Below are 23,857 nucleotides of genomic sequence, written 5' to 3'. Positions count from 1 at the left end.
TCTGTGGCCGTGTCTCTGCGCCAGTGTTGGATCACAGAATGATGCCAAAAGGCGAACAGCACCAAGCCAATGGCAGTGCAGCGCCATGGATGGGCTGCGCTTGCAGGCAATGACAGGCAGCCGTGAAGCAGTTGGGTGGCTGCGGCTGCGCTGACCCGCAACGGCAGACATGCGGACCTCAGTGGGGGACTGGGGTCACCCGCGTCCCTCACTGAGGGTCCGCACCTCGGCTGAGAAACGGATGTAGGGCGAACTTCTGGAGAGGTCCAGGCGGTTTAAAAACCGAAGCAGTTGGAGACCGGAGCAGTTGAAGATAACCAGTTGAAGATAACCAGTTGAAGATAACCAGTTGAAGATAACCAGTTGAAGATAACCAGTTGAAGATAACCAGTTGAAGATAACCAGTTGAAGATAACCAGTTGAAGCAAGAGAAGACGCTGCTAGAGTAGGATTCTGAACCCCTAGCTTCGCCGTCCTTTTAAGGGCCGAAGCTCTGTGATGAGGTCAGTGTTGGACCTGTACCTTGGCTGGGTCAGGTCAGGTAGTCTCACATCGTATATTATAGCCGGAGGACCCGGAGCGTAGTCGGGTTAGGCACGCAAACACGGGGAGGCGTATGATATACCACGTGGAAGAGGTCCTCAAGATGAACTGCGTGAAGAATTGATGTATAGTGGTTAGGGTACATGTGGATAATAAAGACGTGCCCCCCCCCTCCCTACGAAATGTCTCACTACACCAGTATCAAAGTATTAATGGCTTGGGTCGAGCAGTTATGTCTGTGGGACCCTTTTTTGCTTTTGGAAAGCTGAATGTAATTGGGCTGTGTGCCAGGACCTAACTCAAGCTTTTCATCCGGGCCTGACCCTCAGGCTGCGTGTCTGGGCCTAATTTACTATCTGGGCCTAACTCAGGCTCTGTTTCTGGCCTTACTCAGGGTCTGTGTCTGGGCCGAACTGAGCCAAGCATTGCCAGGAATTGTCATCTGTGTTTGAGGCCCCGTCTGACTGAGAAATATAATCCAGGTCGATGTGTGTGTGTGTGCATCTGCGTGCGTGTTCGCGCGCGCGCGTGTGTGCGTCTTTGCATGCGTTTGCATGTCTCTCAGGATTACTGCGGGGATCAGCAGCAGCAGCAGGGCACGTTCCGCGTCATCACGGAGAACTTGCCGTGCGGAACGTCTGGGACCACTTGCTCCCGGGCAGTCAGAATCATTCTGGAGGTGAGGGTCACTTTGGGGCACGCTCAGACACACTCGGACGACACGCGCAAATATCCACAATAGAGGTTGTTGGGTTAGATCGCGTGAATACAAATGTGCCGTTAAACCCGCCACCGCCTGACACAGCCAACTGGTGTTGTTTGTCGCGTAAACAAAAGATGACAATTAGTTTATGGTAAGGCACTAACCGGTTGTGTGTTGGAGAGTAAACCCACAACATTTGCAATTCGAGTACCATGACATTTCACCGGTAATTACAACTAACATCATCAGGCGACGGCCAAATGATGCTGGTCTGGGCCTGAGATAGACGGGGGATAAATGTGATGTTGCCACTTGTGAGCCAATCAGGTGCGAAGACCAGAAGGAGGGGGGGGGGGGTTAATGAGTTAGTTTAACTGCGTTTGGTCGCAAAAGCCTACGTGTTGAACAAAGATCCCGCCGTATAGCCTGAACAGGCTGTTGAGGCAAAGTGCTGTTAGTCGGGAGTTGCAGCGCCTGTGCAGGGCGGCAATGTGGCACACCTCAGACTCTGGGTCTTACTCAAGCGCCTTGCCTGGGCCTAACTCAGGCTCTGAGCCTTTACTCAAGCGCCTTGTCTGGGCCTAACTCAGGCTTTTTGGGCCTAACTCAGGCTCCTTTTCTGGGCCCAACCCAAGCTCTGGCCCTAACCACAGGCACATTGTCTGGGCCTAACTCGGGCTCTGGCCCTAACCACAGGCACATTGTCTGGGCCTAACTCAGGCTTTTTGGGCCTAACTCAGGCTCCTTTTCTGGGCCCAACTCAGGATCCTTGTCTGGGCTTATTCAGGCTTTGGGCCTAAATCATGCTCCTCGTTTGTACGTAGGTTGACCTTCTTTTCACGCCGTGCATAGCCAACGGCGCTTGGGTCTACCTCAGGCTTTGGGGCCGCTTGCCGGGGCCATAATTCAAGCTCTGGCCCTAACCACAGGCTGCGGGCTTAACTTGTCGTTCCGCATCGCTGTGTCCACGTGCGCTGTGCCCGCGCGCGCCCCCCTGTAGGACGTGGAGATCTACCTGCACGACGGGAACTACTCCGCGTCTCGCGTCGGCCCCGCCGCGTCTCCCGAGCGGCGTCACACCGTGGTGTCACGTGGCCTCTACCTCGTCGTGTCCACGGCGGTGGGACTCACGCTCACGTGGGACCGCAGGACCAGCCTGACCCTCTCCCTGCCGCCGTCGTACCAGGTGGGCGGCGGCGGCGGCGCCGGCGTCGGCGGCGTCGGCGTCGGCCGGAGAGAGATCGGGGCAAGAGAGAGAACCGGAGAGAGAGAACCGGAGAGAGAGAACCAGAGAGAGAGAGATTGGATCAGTGATCAGAGACGAGCCGACGATAACAATCCTCTCCCAACTCGCTGCACTCCCCCCACCCCACCCCCCACCCAGGGCCGCGTCTGCGGCCTGTGCGGCAACAACAACGGCGACGTCTCGGACGACTTTGTGGGCCGCGATGGCGCCAGGGTGGCCTCGCCGACGGCCCTGGCCAGGGGCTGGCGCGCTGCTCCGTGCGGGGGATCCGGCGCCCCGGCGCCTCCCTCCTCCTCCTCATCCTCCTCATCCTCCTCCTCATCCTCCTCGTCGTCCTCCTCGTCCTCATCCTCCTCGTCCAGCTCGACGGCGTTGGTGGCGATGGATCCGTGCCGCGCCAACCCCTACCGCCAAGTGTGGGCGCAGAGACGCTGCGCGGTCATCGGGGGCGACGCCTTCGCCGAGTGCCACGCACAGGTGGGTCACGGGCGGAGGGGAGGGAGGAAGGGTGGGAGGGGGGGTGGGGGGAGGGTCACCCTCTCACCCTCTCACCCTCTCACCCTCTCACCCCACCACGCCCACCCCAACACGCCACGCCCACCCCACCACGACCACCCCAACACACTCACCCCCGCCACACCCCCGTCACCGTGTCTCACCGTGGTGTCTCTCCCCCGTGCGTCCACCACCCCCCCTTCCCCCCCCCGTGTCTCCCCCCTCCCCCCCAGGTGTACCACGTGCCGTACCTGGAGGCGTGCGTGCGTGACGCGTGTGCGTGCGACGGCGGCGGCGACTGCGAGTGCGTGTGCACTGCCGTGGCCGCGTACGCTCGCGCCTGCCGCGACCACGGCGTCTGTGTGCACTGGAGGACTCCCGACATGTGTCGTGAGGCTCGCTCACCACTCACTCACCACTCACTCACCACTCACTCACTCGCTCGCTCGCTCACCACTCACTCACTCACTCGCTCGCTCACCACTCACTCACTCACTCACCTACTCACTCGCTCACCACTCACACACTCGCTCACCACTCGCTCGCTCGCTCACCACTCGCTCGCTCACCACTTACTCACTCACTCACTCACTCGCTCGCTCACCACTCACTCACTCACTCACCACTCACTCGCTCGCTCACCACTCACTCGCTCACCACTCACTCACTCGCTCGCTCGCTCACCACTCACTCACTCACCACTCGCTCACCACCTCCCTCGCTCACTCACTCACTCACCACTCGCTCACCACTCACTCACTCGCTCACCACTCACTCACCACTCACTCACCACCTCCCTCACTCGCTCACCACTCGCTCGCTCACCACTCACTCACTCACTCACCACTCACTTGCTCACTCACTCACTCACCACTCGCTCGCCACTCACTCACTCACCACTCACTCACCACCTCCCACTTACTCACCACCCCCCCACTTACTCACCATCCCCCCCCCGCACTCACTCACCACCACCCCACTCACTCACCACCTCCCCCACTCACTCACCACCCCCTCACTCGCTCACCTACTCGCACACTCACCACCCCCCCCACTCACCCCCCCCCCCACTCATTCACGACCCCCCCACTCACCGCCCCCCCATTCACTCACCACACCCCCACTCACTCATCCCCACTCACTCACCACCCCCCCCCCCCACTCATTCACGACCCCCCCACTCACCGCCCCCCCACTCACTCACCACACCCCCACTCACTCATCCCCACTCACTCACCACCACCCCCCCCACCCATTGACCATCCCCCCACACTCACTCACCCTCTCGCTCACTCGCTCGCCCACCCGCTCACTCACTGATCAACTCATCCATTTACTCACCCTCACTCGCTCAACGACTCACTCACTGGCTCACTGACTTGCCCACTCACACACCCGCCCACTCAGCCTGCTAACCTACCCACTCACACACTCACTCACCCACTCACTCACTCATCAACTCGCCCGCTCACCAACTCGCTCACCTACTGGCTCACCGACTTTCTCACCCTCCCTCTCACCCACCTACTCACCAACTCACTCGCCCACCCACTCATAGTGGCGAATGGCGGCTATTGGTATTGGTATAACTGTAACTATGTGTGTGAGTAACTGTGTGTGTGTAACTGTATGTGTGTGTAACTGTGCATGTAACTGTGAAACAACAAAAAGTCACTAAGGATGGCCACGTGGAATGTTCGACTGCTCACTGCGGAGGAGAGGCTGCCACTCCTCTGTGGGGAGCTGGACCGGTACCGCCTGGATCTCTGTGGTATTCAGGAGGTCCGGTGGACCAGCTCTGGCTCCTGCCACCATGAGGGGTGGACAGTCCTCTATTCGGGGCAGCAGACTGCCAAACAACAGGGAGTGGCTCTTCTTCTGATCAAAAGAATTAAGGGGGTGTGGCAGCGTGGCGGTGAGGTGTGGGAAGCTGTAAGCCCCAGGCTACTTTGGGCTCGCCTTCCCATTTACCAGAGGCGCGGAGTGGTAGTGGTGGTTACTTATGCCCCTACCGAAGACAAACATCAGTAGAGGGATGCAGGCAAAGCCGATGAGTCAGATGCCTTCTATGACCTGTCACAGGTGCTGGCTAAAGTGGCCCCTCGGGACAGAGTCATCTTGTTGGGTGACTTCGATGCCCGAGTTGGTCATGATGCTAGCACCTGGTCTGGAGTGATTGGAAGACATGGGCCAGATCAGCTCAATAACAACAGTAGGAGGCTGCTAGATTGTTGTGCAGCCCATGGGCTTGTAATTACCAACACGCTGTTCTGGCATCGGCGCATCCACACAACATCATGGATGCATGCCGGGTCCAAGCAAGAACATCTGCTGGACTACATAGTGACGGAAGAGCGGATGCGGGCCCATGTCCTTGACACCCAGACCTACCGTGGAGCTGATCTGCCCACTGACCATCTATTTGTCATCTGTAAGATGCGCCTGCCATTCTCCCACTCCGGTGGTGGGTGTACACCCAGGATCTAATTCAAACCCATAGTGGCCTGGTCTCAGTTATCTGATGAAAGTTGCAAGCGAGAATTTCATCATCGCTTGCGGCTGGGATTGGCATCGTCCCCGACTCCTCCTGATGTCGAGGGTAAATGGGCGAGGTTTAGGACTGTGACTCATGCAGCTGCAATGGCTGCTTTGGGTACGCGATCCAGACCTCCCCAGAGACCCTGGCTGACAGAGGAGGTGTTCAGGATGGTTGAGAAAAAGGGACAGGCCCACTGTCATTGGCTACAGAATCCCACGTCAGAGAATGAGGAGGCTTACCTCAGCCTTCGCTCAGAGGTTCAGAGAGCCGTGAGGCGCTGCAAAGATGGTTGGTGGTTGCATGTTGCTGAGGAGATGGAGTCTGCCTCAATGGCCCGTGATTACAAATCACTCTTTAACTTCATCAAAAAAGTAATCTGCAGCGCCACACCTATTACCATCATTAGGGGAAAGAACGGTGATCCAATCTCCGACCCCCAGGAACAGGTTTGCAGATTTGCTCAGCATTTCTGTGAGGTCCTGGGGGAGGGGAAATCCCTCAGCCTGGAAAACAACATGGGACAAAGTGGGGATGACCCTGCTTAGGCTGCGGTGCCTCAAATATTTGAATAAGAAGTCGCTCTCTGTGAGTGGCTAGCTGAGATGCCATCTGTTGAGGAAGTACTGAAGGCGATCCGGAGCCTGAGACCAGAAAAGGCACTGGGCAGAGATGATCTCCCAAGCGAAATGCTGAGGGAGGGTGGCGTGTGGCACAGACTGCCCTATATGACATCATAACAACAGTCTGGACCACTGGACGGGTTCCACAGGATTGGAAAGATGCCCTGGTGGTCCCCCTCTTTAAGAAAGGGGACCGCACAGACTGTAATACCTACAGGGGAATCTCACTCCTCAGTGTGCCGGGAAAGGTCCTGGCAAGGATTATTCAACATCACCTTGCCAGGCACACTGAGGAGAGGCTTGCAGAGCCCCAATGCGGTTTCAGGAAATGGTGGTCCTGCACAGATGACATATTTTCTGTCCGTCTGCTACAGCAGAGGTGTAGGGAATTCCAACAAGACCTACATCTCTGCATTATTGACCTGGTCAAGGCCTATGATACCATCAGTAGGCCTGGGCTCTGGGTTGTTCTTCGTGCTTTTGGAGTCCCTGACCCTCTGCTCACGCTCATAAGGACCTTCATGATGGTGAGCGGGCTCGGGTAAAACTAAGTGGCCAGGAGTCGGAGCCATTCCCTGTTCACTTTGGTGTGTGACAGGGATGTCCTCTGGCTCCAACATTATTTAACATCTATTTCGACCACGTAGTTCGTGAAGCCTTCAATAGCTTACCGGAGGAATTTCATCTGGTACAGATACAATGGGAGGCTGATCGATGCCCGGGTACGGTCAAGGGATGGCTCCCTATTGCTCAACCACGTTATGTATGCCGATTATCTGGTAATTGCCGCTCACTCGGAGGAGGAGTTCGAGGCGCTGCTGCTTAACCTGGAACTTGCCACTGAGAGGTGGGGACTGACCATCAGCCCCACCAAAACTAAGCACCTGCCTGGGTATTTGGTACCATTGGACACTCCACCCCCATAACTCCAAATTGGTGATAGGGCAGTTGTGGAGAGAGTGGAGAGTTTCCCATACCTGGGCAGTGTGCTTATGACTGGCTCCAGTTTAACAGCAGAGGTCTCACTCCGAATCACTCGAGTGGCATTATCTTTTCATCGGTTGCGTAACGCTGTGTGGAAGCTACCTGGTCTGTCGCTCCGCATGAAGCTTCAGGTCTTCTCGGCCACAATCATTCCCTCCCTTCCCTACGCTTGCGAAAGGTGGACCCCCCCCCCCCTAATGGAACCTCTTCGCCGGTTAGAAACATTTAGACTGACCTGCCTATGATCCATCCTGGGTTTAACCAGGCTCCTCTGGCAGGCAAGGCTGCGTTGGCTGGGTCATGTAGCCCGCATGCCCAGCCACCGCATGCCGAAACAGCTTTTGTTCGGCCGGATGGAAGGGGCTAAATGGGCGCGGCATGGGCTAGACAAAAGATGGAGTGATTTGGTACAGGAGGATGTTGGAGCTGAGTGGACTTGCTGATGACTGGTACCAGCGGTGTCAAGATCGGCCTCTGTGGAGGAGGCTCGTGAAGGACGCTGCTACTGGGCAGTTGGAGGCAGTCGCCCTCCAACAACAATGGAGGGCGGTGGAGCGATGCTCACAACAACGAGCGGAGCGCCGGGTGGCTAAAGCACAGCAGGTTGGCACAGTAGGGGGCACAGGTGGTGCATCAGCCAGTCATCTCAGTCGACCCGTGGCACCTGGGTCTGCCCCGTGACCTCCTGCCAGCGGGCGTTCGACACTTCACGTGGCCTCAAGGTGCACATGGCCTGGCCCAAGCGTCGTGGTGACGTCACCACCACTTAGTGGCGAATGGCGGTTGTTGTTGTGCGTGTGTGTAACTGTGGGGAGCGGTAGTGTAGCGGTTAGCGCGCTGCTCTACGAACCTGGCGACCCGGGTTCGATTCCCCTTCACGGCCAGCACCGGTGATGGCGATTACCTGAACCGGTCCTGGGCCTCCCCTAGGTCGACTCAGCCTCAAATGAGTACCTGGTGCGATGTGTAAACATCGCCACTGGGGAGACAAAGGCGGCCGGGCGTGGTGTTGGCCACCCACCCCCTTCGTGTGCCGTTCCGGCCTTCGTAGGTACTCGCTAACAGCACTTGCCCCTACAGTCTGTTAAGGCTACACGGGGGATCTTTGTCTTTGTGTGTAACTGTGTGTGCGTCTGTGGTTCCTCCCAGCCGTGTTCTGTGACTTCTACAACGAGGAGGGGGAGTGCACGTGGCACTACAGTGCCTGCAGCGCCCTCTCCGCCATCTGCCCCACAGCGCCCGGTGGCAACCTGAGCAGCGAGCTGAACACACTGGAGGGTGAGCGGTGCCCACACACTCACCCGCTCACCTACTCGCTCACCTACTCACTCACCTACTCACTCACCTACTCACTCACTCACTCGCTCACCCACTCAGTCACTCGCTCAGTCACCCATTCAGTCACCCACTCAGTCACCCATTCAGTCACCTACTCACTCACCTACTCACTCACCTACTCACTCACCTACTCAGTCACCTACTCACCTACTCACTCACCTACTCACCTACTCACTCACCTACTCACTCACCTACTCACCTACTCACTCACCTACTCAGTCACCTACTCAGTCACCTACTCACTCACCCACTCAGTCACCTACTCACTCACCCATTCAGTCACTCGCTCAGTCACTCGTTCACTCACTCACCCGCTCACCTACTCGCTCACCAACTCACTCACCTACTCACTCACTCGCTCACCCACTCAGTCACCCATTCAGTCACTCGCTCAGTCACCCATTCAGTCACCCACTCACCTACTCACTCACCTACTCACCTACTCACTCACCTACTCACTCACCCGCTCACCTACTCGCTCACCTACTCACTCACTCACTCGCTCACCCACTCAGTCACTCGCTCAGTCACCCATTCAGTCACCTACTCACTCACCTACTCACTCACCTACTCACCTACTCACTCACTCACCTACTCAGTCACCTACTCACTCACCCACTCAGTCACCTACTCACTCACCCATTCAGTCACTCGCTCAGTCACTCGTTCATTCACTCACCCACTCACTCGCTCACCTACTCACTCACCTACTCAGTCACCTACTCACTCACCCACTCAGTCACCTACTCACTCACCCATTCAGTCACTCGCTCAGTCACTCGTTCACTCACTCACCCACTCACTCGCTCACCCACTCAGTCACCCACTCAGTCACCCACTCAGTCACCCATTCAGTCACTCGCTCAGTCACTCGCTCAGTCACTCGTTCACTCACTCACCCACTCGCTCACCCACTCAGTCACCCATTCAGTCACTCGCTCAGTCACTCGCTCAGTCACTCGTTCACTCAGTCACTCGTTCACTCACTCACCCACTCACGCGCTAACCCACTCGCTCACCCACTCCCTCACCCACTCGCTCACCCACTCAGTCACCCATTCAGTAACAATAATGAGCGGAGCACCAGGCAGCTCAAACACAGCAAGTTGGCACAGTGGGAGCACAGGTGGTGCATCAGCCAGTCGTCTCAGTCATCTCAGTCAGTCAACCCATGGCACCTGCTGGGTCTGTCCCGTGACCTCCTCCTGCACCTAGCCTGGTACACCAGGGAACGCATGGCACCTGCTGGGTCTGTCCCGTGACCTCCTCCTGCACCTAGCCTGGTACAGCAGTCAACCCATGGCACCTGCTGGGTCTGTCCCGTGACCTCCTCCTGCCAGCAGCGAGGCTTCAACAATTCAAATGTGGGCCTCAAAGCACACCTAGCCTGGCACAAGCTTCATGGTGACGTCACCGCCAATTAGTGGCGAATGGCGGTTGTTGTTGTTGTTGCCAGACTGCTACCCGTGCCCCATGGTGCAATGCGGTTGTTGTTGCTGTTGTGGTTGTTGGGTGGTGGTGGTGTTTGCAGGCTGCTACCCACGTGGTGCGGTGTACCTCCGATGAGCATGCACACACACACACGTACACACACACGCACACACACACATGCACACACACACACACGCACACGTACACACACACGTACACAACAACAACCGCCATTCGCCACTAAGTGGCGGTGACGTCACCACGACGCTTGTGCCAGGCTATGTGCACCCTGAGGCCACGTGAAGTGTCGAACGCCCGCTGGCAGGAGGTCACGGGGCAGACCCAGGTGCCACGGGTCGACTGACTGAGATGACTGGCTGATGCACCACCTGTGCCCCCTACTGTGCCTACCCGCTGTGCTTCAGCCACCCGGCGCTCCTCTCGTTGTTCTGAGCGTCGCTCCTCTGCCCTCCGTTGTTGTTGGAGGGCGACTGCCTCCAACTGCCCAGTAGCGTCCTTCACGAGTCTCCTCCACAGAGGCCGATCTTGACACCGCTGGTACCAGTCATCGGCAAGTCCACTCAGCTCCACGTCCTCCTGTACCACATCACTCCATCTCTTCTCTAGCCCGTGCCGCGCCCGCTTAGCCCCCTCAATCCGGCCAAACAAAAGCTGTTTTGGCATGCGGTGGCTGGGCATGCGGGCTACATGACCCAGCCATCGCAGCCTTCCCCGCCGGAGGAGCTCACCGATGGGACCTTGCCCAGATCTTTCAAGGATTTGTGAGCTCCTCACACAATCCAGTCTGGTTAAGCCCAGGATGGATCATAGGCAGGCCAGCCTAAATGTTTCTAACCGGCGAAGATGTTCCATTAGGGGGGTCCACGTTTCGCAAGCGTAGAGAAGGGAGGGAATGACCATGGCCGAGAAGACCTGAGCCTTAGTGCGGAGCGACAGACCAGGTAGCTTCCACACAGCATTACGCAACCGATGAAAAGATATTGCCGCTCGACTGATTCGGAGTGAGACCTCTCGCTGTTAAACTGGAGCCAGTCATAAGCACACTGCCCAGGTATGGGAAACTCTCCACTCTCTCCACAACTGCCCCATTACCGATTAGGAGTTGTGGGGGTGGAGTGTCCGATGGTACAAAATACCCAGGCAGGTGCTTAGTTTTGGTGGGGCTGATGGTAAGGCCCCACCTCTTAGTGGCACGCTCCAGCCTCAGCAGCAGCATCTCCAACTCCTCCTCTGAATGGGCAGCTATTACCAAATCATCAGCATACATAACGTGGTTGATCAATAGGGAGCCATCCCTTGACCGCACCCGGGCATCGATCAGCCTCCCATTATATCTGTACCATATGGAGATTCCCCCGGTACAGCTATTGAAGGCTTCACGAACTACGTGGTCAAAATAGATGTTAAATAATGTGGGAGTCAGAGGACATCCCTGTCGCACCCCAAGGTGTACAGGGAATGGCTCTGACTCCCGGCCACGTAGTTTTACCCGGGCCCGCTCACCATCATGAAGGTCCTTAATGATCGTGAGCAGAGGGTCAGGTACTCCAAAAGCACGAAGAACAACCCAGAGCCCAGGCCTACTGATGGTATCAAAGGCCTTGACCAGGTCAATAAATCAGAGATGTAGGTCTTGTTGGAATTCCCTACACCTCTGCTGTAGCAGACGGACAGAAAATATGTCATCTGTGCAGGACCGCCCTTTCCTGAAACCGCATTGGGGCTCTCCAGACCACGTGCCAGTATCATGACCAACTCGGGCATCGAAGTCACCCAACAAGATGACTCTATCCCGAGGGGCCACTTTAGCCAGCACCTGTGACAGGAGGTCATAGAAGGCATCTGACTCATCGGCTTTGCCTGCATCCCTCCACGGATGTTCATCTTCGGTGGGGGCATAAGTAACCATGACCACCATTCCTCACCTTCGGTTGATGGGAAGGCGAGCCCAAAGTAGCCTGGGGCTTACAGCTTCCCACACCTCACCGACTCGCTCCCACGCCCCCTTCATTCTTTTGTTCAAAAGAAGAGCCACACCCTGTTGTTTGGCAGTCTGCTGCCCCGAGTAGAGGACTGTCCACCCTTCATGGTGGCAGGAGCCAGAGCCGGTCCACCGGACCTCCTGAATGCCACATAGATCCAGGCGGTACCGGTCCAGCTCCCGACAGAGGAGTGGCAGCCTCTCCTCCGCAGTGAGCGTTCGAACATTCCACGTGGCCACCCGTAGTGGTTTTTCGTTGTTTCTGGAGGAGCCCCGAGGGTAGAGATTCAATCTCCTGGCTCCGCCAATTGGGGTTTGGGCAGGAGACGTCATAGACGCCTGCCCCCCCGGGGCCTCCGGCACAAGCTTATTAGTTATATATTTTATACGCGGTTTATTGGTATTAATTGAAGGTGGAGGGGTTATTAGCCCCTCGCACCCGTCCAGAGCCCCCGTTTAGCCCCTGTGGTGGACACATATGCCATGAGGGGAGGAGGCAATCAAAATTGGACCTCCCCCCACAGCACTGTCCACGACAGAGTTGCCGTCCGGCACCGCAACACACGTACAACAACAACAACCGCCATTCGCCACTAAGTAGCGGTGACGTCACCACGACGCTTGTGCCAGGCTATGTGCACCCTGAGGCCAGGTGAAGTGTCGAACGCCCGCTGGCAGGAGGTCACGGGGCAGACCCAGGTGCCACGGGTCGACTGACTGAGATGACTGGCTGATGCACCACCTGTGCCCCCTACTGTGCCAACCTGCTGTGCTTTAGCCACCCGGCGCTCCGCTCATTGTTGTGAGCGTCGCTCCTCCGCCCTCCGTTGTTGTTGGAGGGCGACTACCTCCAACTGCCCAGTAGCATCCTTCACGAGCCTCCTCCACAGAGGTCGATCTTGACACCGCTGGTACCAGTCATCGGCAAGTCCACTCAGCTCCACGTCCTCCTGTACCACATCACTCCATCTCTTCTCTAGCCCGTGCCGCGCCCGCTTTGCCCCCTCAATCCGGCCGAACAAAAGCTGTTTCGGCATGCGGTGGCTGGGCATGCGGGCTACATGACCCAGCCATCGCAGCCTTGCCCGCCAGAGGAGCTCACCGATGGGACCTTGCCCAGATCTTTCAAGGATTTGTGAGCTCCTCACACAATCCAGTCTGGTTAAACCCAGGATGGATCGTAGGCAGGCCAGCCTAAATGTTTCTAACCAGCGAAGATGTTCCATTAGGGGGGTCCACGTTTCTCAAGCGTAGAGAAGGGAGGGAATGACCGTGGCCGAGAAGACCTGAAGCTTAGTGCGGAGCGACAGACCAGGTAGCTTCCACACAGCGTTACACAACCGATGAAAAGATATTGCCGCTCAACTGATTCGGAGTGAGACCTCTGCTGTTAAACTGGAGCCAGTCATAAGCACACTGCCCAGGTATGGGAAACTCTCCACTCTCTCCACAACTGCCCCATCACTGATCGGGAGTTGTGGGGGTGGAGTGTCCGATGGTACAAAATACCCAGGCAGGTGCTTAGTTTTGGTGGGGCTGATGGTAAGGCCCCACCTCTTAGTGGCATGCTCCAGTCTCAGCAGCAGCGTCTCCAACTCCTCCTCTGACTGAGCAGCTATTACCAAATCATCAGCATACATAACGTGGTTGAGCAATAGGGAGCCATCCCTTGACCGCACCCGGGCATATATGATCAGCCTCCCATTATATCTGTACCATATGGAGATTCCCCCGGTACAGCTATTGAAGGCTTCACGAACTACGTGGTCAAAATAGATGTTAAATAATGTGGGAGCCAGAGGACATCCCTGTCGCACCCCAAGGTGTACAGGGAATGGCTCTGACTCCCGGCCACGTAGTTTTACCCGGGCCCGCTCACCATCATGAAGGTCCTTAATGATCGTGAGCAGAGGGTCAGGTACTCCAAAAGCACGAAGAACAACCCAGAGCCCAGGCCTACTGATGGTATCAAAGGCCTTGACCAGGTCAATAAATCAGAGATGTAGGTCTTGTTGGAATTCCCTACACCTCTGCTGTAGCAGACGGACAGAAAATATGGCATCTGTGCATGACCGCCCTATCCTGAAACCGCATTGGGGCTCCGCAAGCCTCTCCTCAGCGTGCCTGGCAAGGCGATGCTGAATAATCCTTGCCAGGACCTTTCCCGGCACACTGAGGAGTGAGATGCCCCTGTATTTGTTACAGTCTGTGCGGTCCCCCTTCTTAAAAAGGGGGACCACCAGGGCATCCTTCCAATCCTGCGGAACCCGTCCAGTGGTCCAGACTGTTGTTATGATGTCATATAGGGCAGTCTGTGCACAAACGCCACCCTCGCTCAGCATTTTGCTTGGGAGATCATCTCTGCCCGCTGCCTTTCCTGGTCTCAGACTCCGGATCGCCTTCAGTAATTCCTCAACAGATGGCACCTCAGCCAGCCACTCACAGGGGGAGACTTCTTCCAATATTTGAGGCACCGCAGCCTCAGCAGGGTCATCCTCAATTTGTGCCACGATGTTTTCCTGGCTGAGGGATTTTCCCTCCCCCAGGACCTCACAGAAATGCTCAGCAAATCTGCAAACCTGTTCCTGGGGGTCGGAGATTGGATCACCGTTTTTTCCCCTAATGATGGTAATAGGTGTGGCGCTGCAGGTTACTTTTTTGATGGAGTTAAGTAGAGATTTGTGATCACGGGCCACTGAGGTAGACTCCATCTCCTCAGCAACCCGCGACCACCACCCATCCTTGCAGCGCCTCACGGCTCTCCGAACCTCCGAGCGAAGGCTGCGGTAAGCCTCCTCATTCTCTGACGTGGGATTCTGTAGCCGATGGCAGTGGGCCTGTCGCTTTTTCTCAACCATCCTGAACACCTCCTCTGTCAGCCAGGGTCTCTGGGGAGGTCTGGACCGCGTACCCAAAGCAGCCATTGCAGCTGCATGAGTCACAGTCCTAAACCTCGCCCATTTACCCTCGACATCAGGAGGAGTCGGGGACGATGCCAATCCCAGCCGCAAGCGATGATGAAATTCTCGCTTGCAACTTTCATCAGATAACTGAGACCAGGCCACTTTAGGTCGGAATGGGGTCCTGGGTGTACACCCACTACCGGAGTGGAAGAATGGCAGGCGCATCTTACAGATGACTAGTCGATGGTCAGAGGGCAGATCAGCTCCACGGTAGGTCCTGGTGTCAAGGACATGGGCTCGCATCCGCTGGTCCGTCACTATGTAGTCCAGCAGATGTTCTTGCTTGGACCCGGCATGCATCCATGATGTTGTGTGGATGCGCCGATGCTGGAACAGCGTGTTGGTAATTACAAGCCCATGGGCTGCACAAAAATCTAGCAGCCTCCTACCGTTGTTATTGAGCTGATCTGGCCCATGCCCTCCAATCACTCCAGACCAAGTGCCAGTATCATGACCAACTCGGGCATTGAAGTCACCCAACATGATGACTCTATTCCGAGGGGCTACTTTAGCCAGCACCTGTGACAGGAGGTCATAGAAGGCATCTGACTCATCGCTTTGCCTGCATCCCTCCACGGATGTTCATCTTCGGTGGGGGCATAAGTAACCACGACCACCATTCCTCACCTCCAGTTGATGGGAAGGCGAGCCCAAAGTAGCCTGGGGCTTACAGCTTCCCACACCTCACCGCCACGCTCCCACGCCCCCTTCATTCTTTTGTTCAAAAGAAGAGCCACTCCCTGTTGTTTGGCAGTCTGCTGCCCCGAGTAGAGGACTGTCCACCCCTCATGGTGGCAGGAGCCAGAGCTGGTCCACCAGACCTCCTGAATGCCGCATAGATCCAGGCGGTACCGGTCCAGCTCCCGACAGAGGAGTGGCAGCCTCTCCTCCGCAGTGAGCATTCGAACATTCCACGTGGCCACCCGTAGTGGTTTTTCGTTGTTTCTGGAGTAGCCCCGAGGGTAGGTATTCAATCTCCTGGCTCCGCCAATTGGGGTTTGGCCAGGAGACGTCATAGACGCCTGGCCCCCCGGGGCCTCCGGCACAAGCTTATTAAATTTCGATTTAAAGCTTTCGTGACTGCAATGATCCATCTTCTTTGGTTCTTTCGGTAAAGTCACGTAGAATGAGAATAAAATAATAAATTGATAAAATAAAATAACACAATAATATTCTCACGACGTTTCGGCCACAACACAAGCGGCCTTCATCAGGTGAAGGGAGCGAGACTGTCTGGTAGGACAGCGCTGGAGTGAGAGAGCCATGTTCAGATCACGGCTTTTAAGCTGTGTGAGAGGAACAAAGAGCCTTGACGAAGGAATTAGCATAAAATTTAGCATTGAAAAGGCTGAATGATTAGCTTGTGACTGGTCACAGAAATAGCTATGTTAAAAGTTAAAGCATACACATCCGCAGAGGCACCCATTGTTAAAAGGAATTAGCATAGAATTTAGCATTGAAATAGCTAAATTAAGGCATTCGCTTGTAACTGCTACAGAAATAGTTACGTTGAAGTCAGAGCATACACATTCACCGAGGCACTTAGTACAAATCAAAACAGTAGAATTTAGCATTGAAATAACTAGGCGAATTTAGCATTGAAATAACTGGGTGATTTGCTAGTGACTGGTCACAGAAATGACTACACATCTGAGATATTCACAGTACTATATAGTGAACCAATAAAAACTAAAATATAAATTACCTTCATGTTATCAATAAACTCTATATTCTCCAATCAGCTAAGCTACCAACCATAAGTCGTTATATATCACAATGCTATATGGCGAAAAAATGGGTGGATTCTTACCCTCAAATTTCCGTACCACGGATAGCTACGGGCCCCGTTCAGACGGACGAGTTCGTCCATGGTCGGAACAGAGGAGGGGGAGAGAGACAGCTGCGAAGCCCTAGTATACTCCATGTTGTAAACCATACCATTAACCGTGGTGTGAGAGGTATTAAGAGGCAATGCTGGCGAAAGAGCTGCGGTCTGAAGGTCATCGTAAGATGACCTTCAGACCGCAGCTCTGAAGGCCACTCAAAACCATCACCTTACCCTACATTGCAGGGGTCACTAAAAAGATCTCCAAAATCCTGAATAAACACAAGATCCAGGTCCGATTCAACACAGTACACAAAATCCGTGATTTAGTTCCATCTGTAAAAGATGCTCTTCCAGACATACAGTACCCGGGCGTTTACAAACTAAAGTGCCTCTGTGGTAGTAGCTACATTGGAGAAACCAAAAGACATATCTCGGACCGCATCCGCGAACATAAAGCAGACTTGAAACACGGTAAGACGAACTCCTCTGCCGTGGCAGATCACTGTTACAATTCAGTGGGCTCACATGACATTGACTTCTCCAAGACGGAGGTTCTTTGCAAACCAACTGGCTACCATGAGAGATTCGTTCATGAGGCCATTCACATATACAAGCACAGAGACAATTTCAACCGAGAAGATGGATTCAGGCTTAGTAACCACTGGAAAGATGTGTTAAATCATTTCTGTTCTTAATTAATTGTAATTTTACGATAACCTTCAGACCGCAGCTCTTTCGCCAGCATTGCCTCTTAATACCTCTCACACCACGGTTAATGGTATGGTTTACAACATGGAGTATACTAGGGCTTCGCAGCTGTCTCTCTCCCCCTCCTCTGTTCCGACCATGGACGAACTCGTCCGTCTGAACGGGGCCCGTAGCTATCCGTGGTACGGAAATTTGAGGGTAAGAATCCACCCATTTTTTCGCCATATAGCATTGTGATATATAACGACTTATGGTTGGTAGCTTAGCTGATTGGAGAATATAGAGTTTATTGATAACATGAAGGTAATTAATATTTTAGTTTTTATTGGTTCACTATATAGTACTGTGAATATCTCAGATGTGTAGTCATTTCTGTGACCAGTCACGAGCAAATCACCCAGTTATTTCAATGCTAAATTCGCCTAGTTATTTCAATGCTAAATTCTACTGTTTTGATTTGTACTAAGTGCCTCGGTGAATGTGTATGCTCTGACTTCAACGTAACTATTTCTGTAGCAGTTACAAGCGAATGCCTTAATTTAGCTATTTCAATGCTAAATTCTATGCTAATTCCTTTTAACAATGGGTGCCTCTGCGGATGTGTATGCTTTAACTTTTAACATAGCTATTTCTGTGACCAGTCACAAGCTAATCATTCAGCCTTTTCAATGCTAAATTTTATGCTAATTCCTTCGTCAAGGCTCTTTGTTCCTCTCACACAGCTTAAAAGCCGTGATCTGAACGTGGCTCTCTCACTCCAGCGCTGTCCTACCAGACAGTCTCGCTCCCTTCACCTGATGAAGGCCGCTTGTGTTGTGGCCGAAACGTCGTGAGAATATTATTGTGTTATTTTATTTTATCAATTTATTATTTTATTCTCATTGTACGTGACTTTATCGAAAGAACCAAAGAAGACAAGCTTATTAGTTACATATTTCAGTTTAACTCGTGGTTTCGTGGTAATTAATTGAAGATGGAGGGGTTACCAGCCCCTCGCACCCGTCCAGAGCCCCCGTTTAGTCCCTGTGGTGGACACATATGCCATGAGGGTAGGAGCCAATCAAAATTGGATCTCCCCCCGCAGCACTGTCCACGACAGAGTTGCCCGTCCGGCACCGCGAGGAGGTAGGGGGTTGTTTTGCCGGACACACATGTACACACACACACATGTACACACGTACACACGTACACACTTACACACACGTACACACACGTACACACACACACGTACACACATGTACACACACACGTACACACACACACACACGTACACTCAACAACAACAACCGCCATTCGCCACTAAGTGGTGGTGACGTCACCACGACGCTTGTGCCAGGCTATGTGCACCCTGAGGCCACGTGAAGTGTCGAACGCCCGCTGGCAGGAGGTCACGGGGCAGACCCAGGTGCCACGGGTCGACTGACTGAGATGACTGGCTGATGCACCACCTGTGCCCCCTACTGTGCCAACCTGCTGTGCTTTAGCCACCCGGCGTTCCGCTCGTTGTTGTGAGCGTCGCTCCTCCGCCCTCCGTTGTTGTTGGAGGGCGACTACCTCCAACTGCCCAGTAGCATCCTTCACGAGCCTCCTCCACAGAGGTCGATCTTGACACCGCTGGTACCAGTCATCGGCAAGTCCACTCAGCTCCACGTCCTCCTGTACCACATCACTCCATCTCTTCTCTAGCCCGTGCCGCACCCGCTTTGCCCCCTCAATCCGGCCGAACAAAAGCTGTTTCGGCATGCGGTGGCTGGGCATGCGGACTACATGACCCAGCCATCGCAGCCTTGCCCGCCGGAGGAGCTCACCGATGGGACCTTGCCCAGATCTTTCAAGGATTTGTGAGCTCCTCACACAATCCAGTCTGGTTAAACCCAGGATGGATCGTAGGCAGGCCAGCCTAAATGTTTCTAACCGGCGAAGATGTTCCATTAGGGGGGTCCACGTTTCGCAAGCGTAGAGAAGGGAGGGAATGACCGTGGCCGAGAAGACCTGAAGCTTAGTGCGGAGCGACAGACCAGGTAGCTTCCACACAGCATTACGCAACCGATGAAAAGATATTGCCGCTCGACTGATTCGGAGTGAGACCTCTGCTGTTAAACTGGAGCCAGTCATAAGCACACTACCCAGGTATGGGAAACTCTCCACTCTCTCCACATCTGCCCCATCACCGATTGGGAGTTGTGGGGGTGGAGTGTCCGATGGTACAAAATACCCAGGCAGGTGCTTAGTTTTGGTGGGGCTGATGGTAAGGCCCCACCTCTTAGTGGCACGCTCCAGTCTCAGCAGCAGCGTCTCCAACTCCTCCTCTGACTGAGCAGCTATTACCAAATCATCAGCATACATAACGTGGTTGACCAATAGGGAGCCATCCCTTGACCGCACCCGGGCATCGATCAGCCTCCCATTATATCTGTACCATATGGAGATTCCCCCGTTACAGCTATTGAAGGCGTCACGAACTACGTGGTCAAAATAGATGTTAAATAATGTGGGAGCCAGAGGACATCCCTGTCGCACCCCAAGGTGTACAGGGAATGGCTCTGACTCCCGGCCACGTAGTTTTACCCGGGCCCGCTCACCATCATGAAGGTCCTTAATGATCGTGAGCAGAGGGTCAGGTACTCCAAAAGCACGAAGAATGACCCAGAGCCCAGGCCTACTGACGGTATCATAGGCCTTGACCAGGTCAATAAAGCAGAGATGTAGGTCTTGTTGGAATTCCCTACACCTCTGCTGTAGCAGACGGACAGAAAATATACACGTACACACACACACACGTACACACACACACGTACACTGCGGTGGTGGTTGTTGTTGACAGGCTGCTACCCGCGTTGCGTCAAGGCACGCCCCTACTGGGACGAGGAGTCCCACCACTGTGTTAGTGCCTCGCTATCGTTGTTTATGTTGTTGTTGTTGATGTTGTTGTTGATGTTGTTGTTAATGTTGTTGTTGTTGATGTTGTTGTTGATGATGTTGTTGTTGACAGGGTGCTACCCACGCTGTGTCAAGGCACGCCCCTACTGGGACGAGGAGTCCCACCGCTGCGTGGCTCTGCGGGAGTGCCCCTGCTACGTTGACGGCGTTCGCCTCGCCCACAACGCCACCAACGTCATCGTCGCCACCACCACCACGTGGTCAGCACTTCACACACAGGCTGCACCATAGACTAGCATGGTACCATAGACTAGCATGGTACCATAGACTAACATAGTACCATAGACTAGCATGGTACCATAGACTAGCATGGTACCATAGACTAGCATGGTACCATAGACTAGCATGGTACCATAGACTAGCATGGTACCATAGACTAGCATGGTACCATAGACTAACATGGTACCATAGACTAGCATGGTACCATAGACTAGCATGGTACCATAGACTAGCATGGTACCATAGACTAGCATGGTACCATAGACTAGCATGGTACCATAGACTAGCATGGTACCATAGACTAGCATGGTACCATAGACTAGCATGGTACCATAGACTACCATAGACTAGCATGGTACCATAGACTACCATAGACTAGCATGGTACCATAGTACCATAGACTAGCATAGACTAGCATGGTACCATAGACTAGCATGGTACCATAGACTAGCATGGTACCATAGACTAGCATGGTACCATAGACTAACATTGTACATAGACTAACATTGTACATAGACTAACATTGTACCACAGACTAACATTGTACCATAGACTAGCATGGTACCATAGACTAGCATGGTACCATAGACTAACATTGTACATAGACTAACATTGTACATAGACTAACATTGTACCACAGACTAACATTGTACCATAGACTAGCATTGTACCATAGACTAACATTGTACCATAGACTAACATTATACATAGACTAACATGGTACATAGACTACCATTGTACATAGACTAACATTGTACATAGACTAACATTGTACCCTAGTACCATAGACTAACATTGTACATGGACTAACATTGCCCACAGACTAACATTGTACCATAGACTAACATTGTACCACAGACTAACATTGTACCAGAGACTAGCATGGTACCATAGACTAACATTGTTCCATTGACTAACATTGTACATAGACTAACATTGTACATAGACTAATATGGTACCATAGACTAACATAGTACCATAGACTAACATTGTACCATTGACTAACATTGTACATAGACTAACATTGTACATAGACTAACATTGCCCACAGACTAACATGGTACCATAGACATAGACTAACATGGCACCATCTCTAACATTGCCCACAGACTAAGTGCGTGTGGATGCTCTAACCTGAGTGCCGTCACGCTCTCTCTTGCAGCGACTGCGTGAGCGGTGTCCCCCAGTGCAGAGACCTCGCCGCGACTACTCCCGTTGCTCCCACAAGCTCAGCGGCTCAGGTGTCATCGGCCAGTCCCACGAAGCCGGACTCTGAACATTCATCGGCCAGTCCCACGAAGCCGGACTCTGAACATTCATCGGCCAGTCCCACCAAGCCAGACTCTGAACATTCATCGGCCAGTCCCACGAAGCCGGATGTGGCGCACACCACGCTGTCGACCAGTCCCTCGCCAGTGTCTGGCACGGCTGCGGCGTCAACGACGGTGAGGAAGACTTCGACGGAGCTCACCGTCAAGCCCGCCGAGTGGTCGCCCTGGCTTAACGTGTCCGTGCCGACGCCGGACAACGAGGGGGACGTCGAGACGATCGAGAGGATCAGGAACGCCGGCGTCGACGTCTGCCCGGAGCCCGTGGGCGTCCAGTGCCGGGCCGTGATGTACCCGGGCCGGGACGTCTCCACGCTGGGGCAGAAGGTCATCTGCGACCGTCTCGTCGGCCTGATCTGCCGCAACGCCGACCAGAGCGGGCCCAGGCCGCTGTGCCTGGACTACGCCGTCAAGTTCTTGTGCGCGCCGGCGACCGGGCCGACGACGACGATGAGGCCGACCGCAGCGACATCTTCCGTGGCTCCGGGCGTGTCGCTGAGCTCCGTTCCGACTCCGCCTTGGGAAGCGAACTCCACCGAGCCCGACATCAAGCCGGCCGAGTGGACGCGCTGGTTCGACGTGTCCGCGCCGACGCCGGACAACGAGGGGGACATCGAGACGATCCAGAAGGTCAGGAACGCCGGCGTCGGCGTCTGCTCGGAGCCCGTGGGCGTCCAGTGCCAGGCCGTGATGTACCCGGGCCGGGACGTCTCCACGCTGGGGCAGAAGGTCATCTGCGACCGTCTCGTCGGCCTGATCTGCCGCAACGCCGACCAGAGCGGGCCCAGGCCGCTGTGCCTCAACTACGCCGTCAAGTTCTTGTGCGCGCCGGCGACCAGGCCGACGACGACGACGACGACGATGATGACCACTGTGGCGACGTCGTCCATCGCTCCACCGGTGTCGTTGAAATCGGCTTCATCCCCGACTCCAGCGGACAGGTGAGGGTGAAGCCGTCTCGTCCAACAACCTCGCCGGGCTTAAGTCTGCTGCTCACGTCATGCGTGCGTAGACAACTTCTCGGGGGGTATAGTGTCGGTAAAGAAAATAAACACGTGCCTGTGGTGGTCGACTTATCTCATGGTTACTACGAGGAAGTAAATTTCCACAAAAACGTGACCTATTCTAGGTTTATATTCTTGGTTCTTTCGGTAAAGTCACCACCACGTAGAAGGGAAACAATAAAATAATAAAAATATAAAACAATAAAATTCTCACGACGTTTTGACTGCAACACAAGAAGCAATCATCATCAGGTGAGAATTTTATTATTTTATATTTTTATTATTTTATTGTTTCCCTTCTACGTGGTGGTGACTTTACCGAAATAACCAAGAATATAAATCCCTGCAGTCACGAAAGCTTTGAATCAAAACTTATTCTAGATTTATTTTTGACAGTAGAATGTTTTTTTTTTGTTTAGATCGCATACATATTAAATGTGTCATTAAACCCTCCACCACCCGGCACGGCCAATTGGGAAGGTTTGTCATTAACAATTGTAAATGTTGCAGTGGGTTTATTCTCCAGCACACACCGGTCTGCTGAACTAGTGACGAATTGGCACGTTTTGTTTACGTGACGAACCTTAACGATCGCCTGCGTCGGGTGGGTGGTGGCGGGTCTTACGACGATTTATACTGACACAATCTATTAAAGCAATAATGGGTTTCCAGGAAGGGAACCCGAATGTATAACATTGTGGCCTGTGGGAAATTAAGTTTCAACGTACGATGGTTCCACTTGCCACCGCCATCCAGGAACCAATTAAGTTGGAGGTGTGGGGGTCACCTGTAGTGAGTGGTCGTAGGTGTAGGGGGTCGCCTGTAGTGAGCGGATGTAGGTGTTAGGGTCGCCTGTAGTGAGTGGTAGTAGGTGTGGGGGTCGCCTGTAGTGAGTGGTCGTAGGTGAGGGGGTCACCTGTAGTGAGCGGTCGTAGGTGTTGGGGTCACCTGTAGTGAGTGGTAGTA

At 54.1% G+C, this 23,857-nt stretch overlaps 1 protein-coding gene across 1 annotated transcript in view; it reads left to right on the top strand.

Annotated features, from left to right (window-relative positions):
- Positions 1–23,857, top strand: part of LOC116958706 (mucin-5AC-like) — an 88,615-nt gene that overhangs the window by 33,993 nt on the left and 30,765 nt on the right. The window contains exons 10-16 of the mRNA XM_076058903.1: positions 1,109–1,222; positions 2,247–2,432; positions 2,631–2,969; positions 3,221–3,377; positions 8,280–8,408; positions 20,393–20,540; positions 21,722–22,828. Of these exons, the coding sequence (XP_075915018.1) occupies positions 1,109–1,222; positions 2,247–2,432; positions 2,631–2,969; positions 3,221–3,377; positions 8,280–8,408; positions 20,393–20,540; positions 21,722–22,828 (2,180 nt within the window). The remainder of the gene's footprint in view (positions 1–1,108; positions 1,223–2,246; positions 2,433–2,630; positions 2,970–3,220; positions 3,378–8,279; positions 8,409–20,392; positions 20,541–21,721; positions 22,829–23,857) is intronic.

The sequence above is a fragment of the Petromyzon marinus genome (assembly GCF_048934315.1).
Source record: "Petromyzon marinus isolate PM22_M1 ecotype Great Lakes invasive population chromosome 80 unlocalized genomic scaffold, UKy_Petmar_22M1.pri1.0 chr80_unloc.3, whole genome shotgun sequence".
Taxonomy (NCBI): Eukaryota; Metazoa; Chordata; class Hyperoartia; order Petromyzontiformes; family Petromyzontidae; genus Petromyzon; species Petromyzon marinus.
Note: the sequence above shows the minus strand (reverse complement) of the source record. Positions and strands in the feature narration are given on the sequence as shown.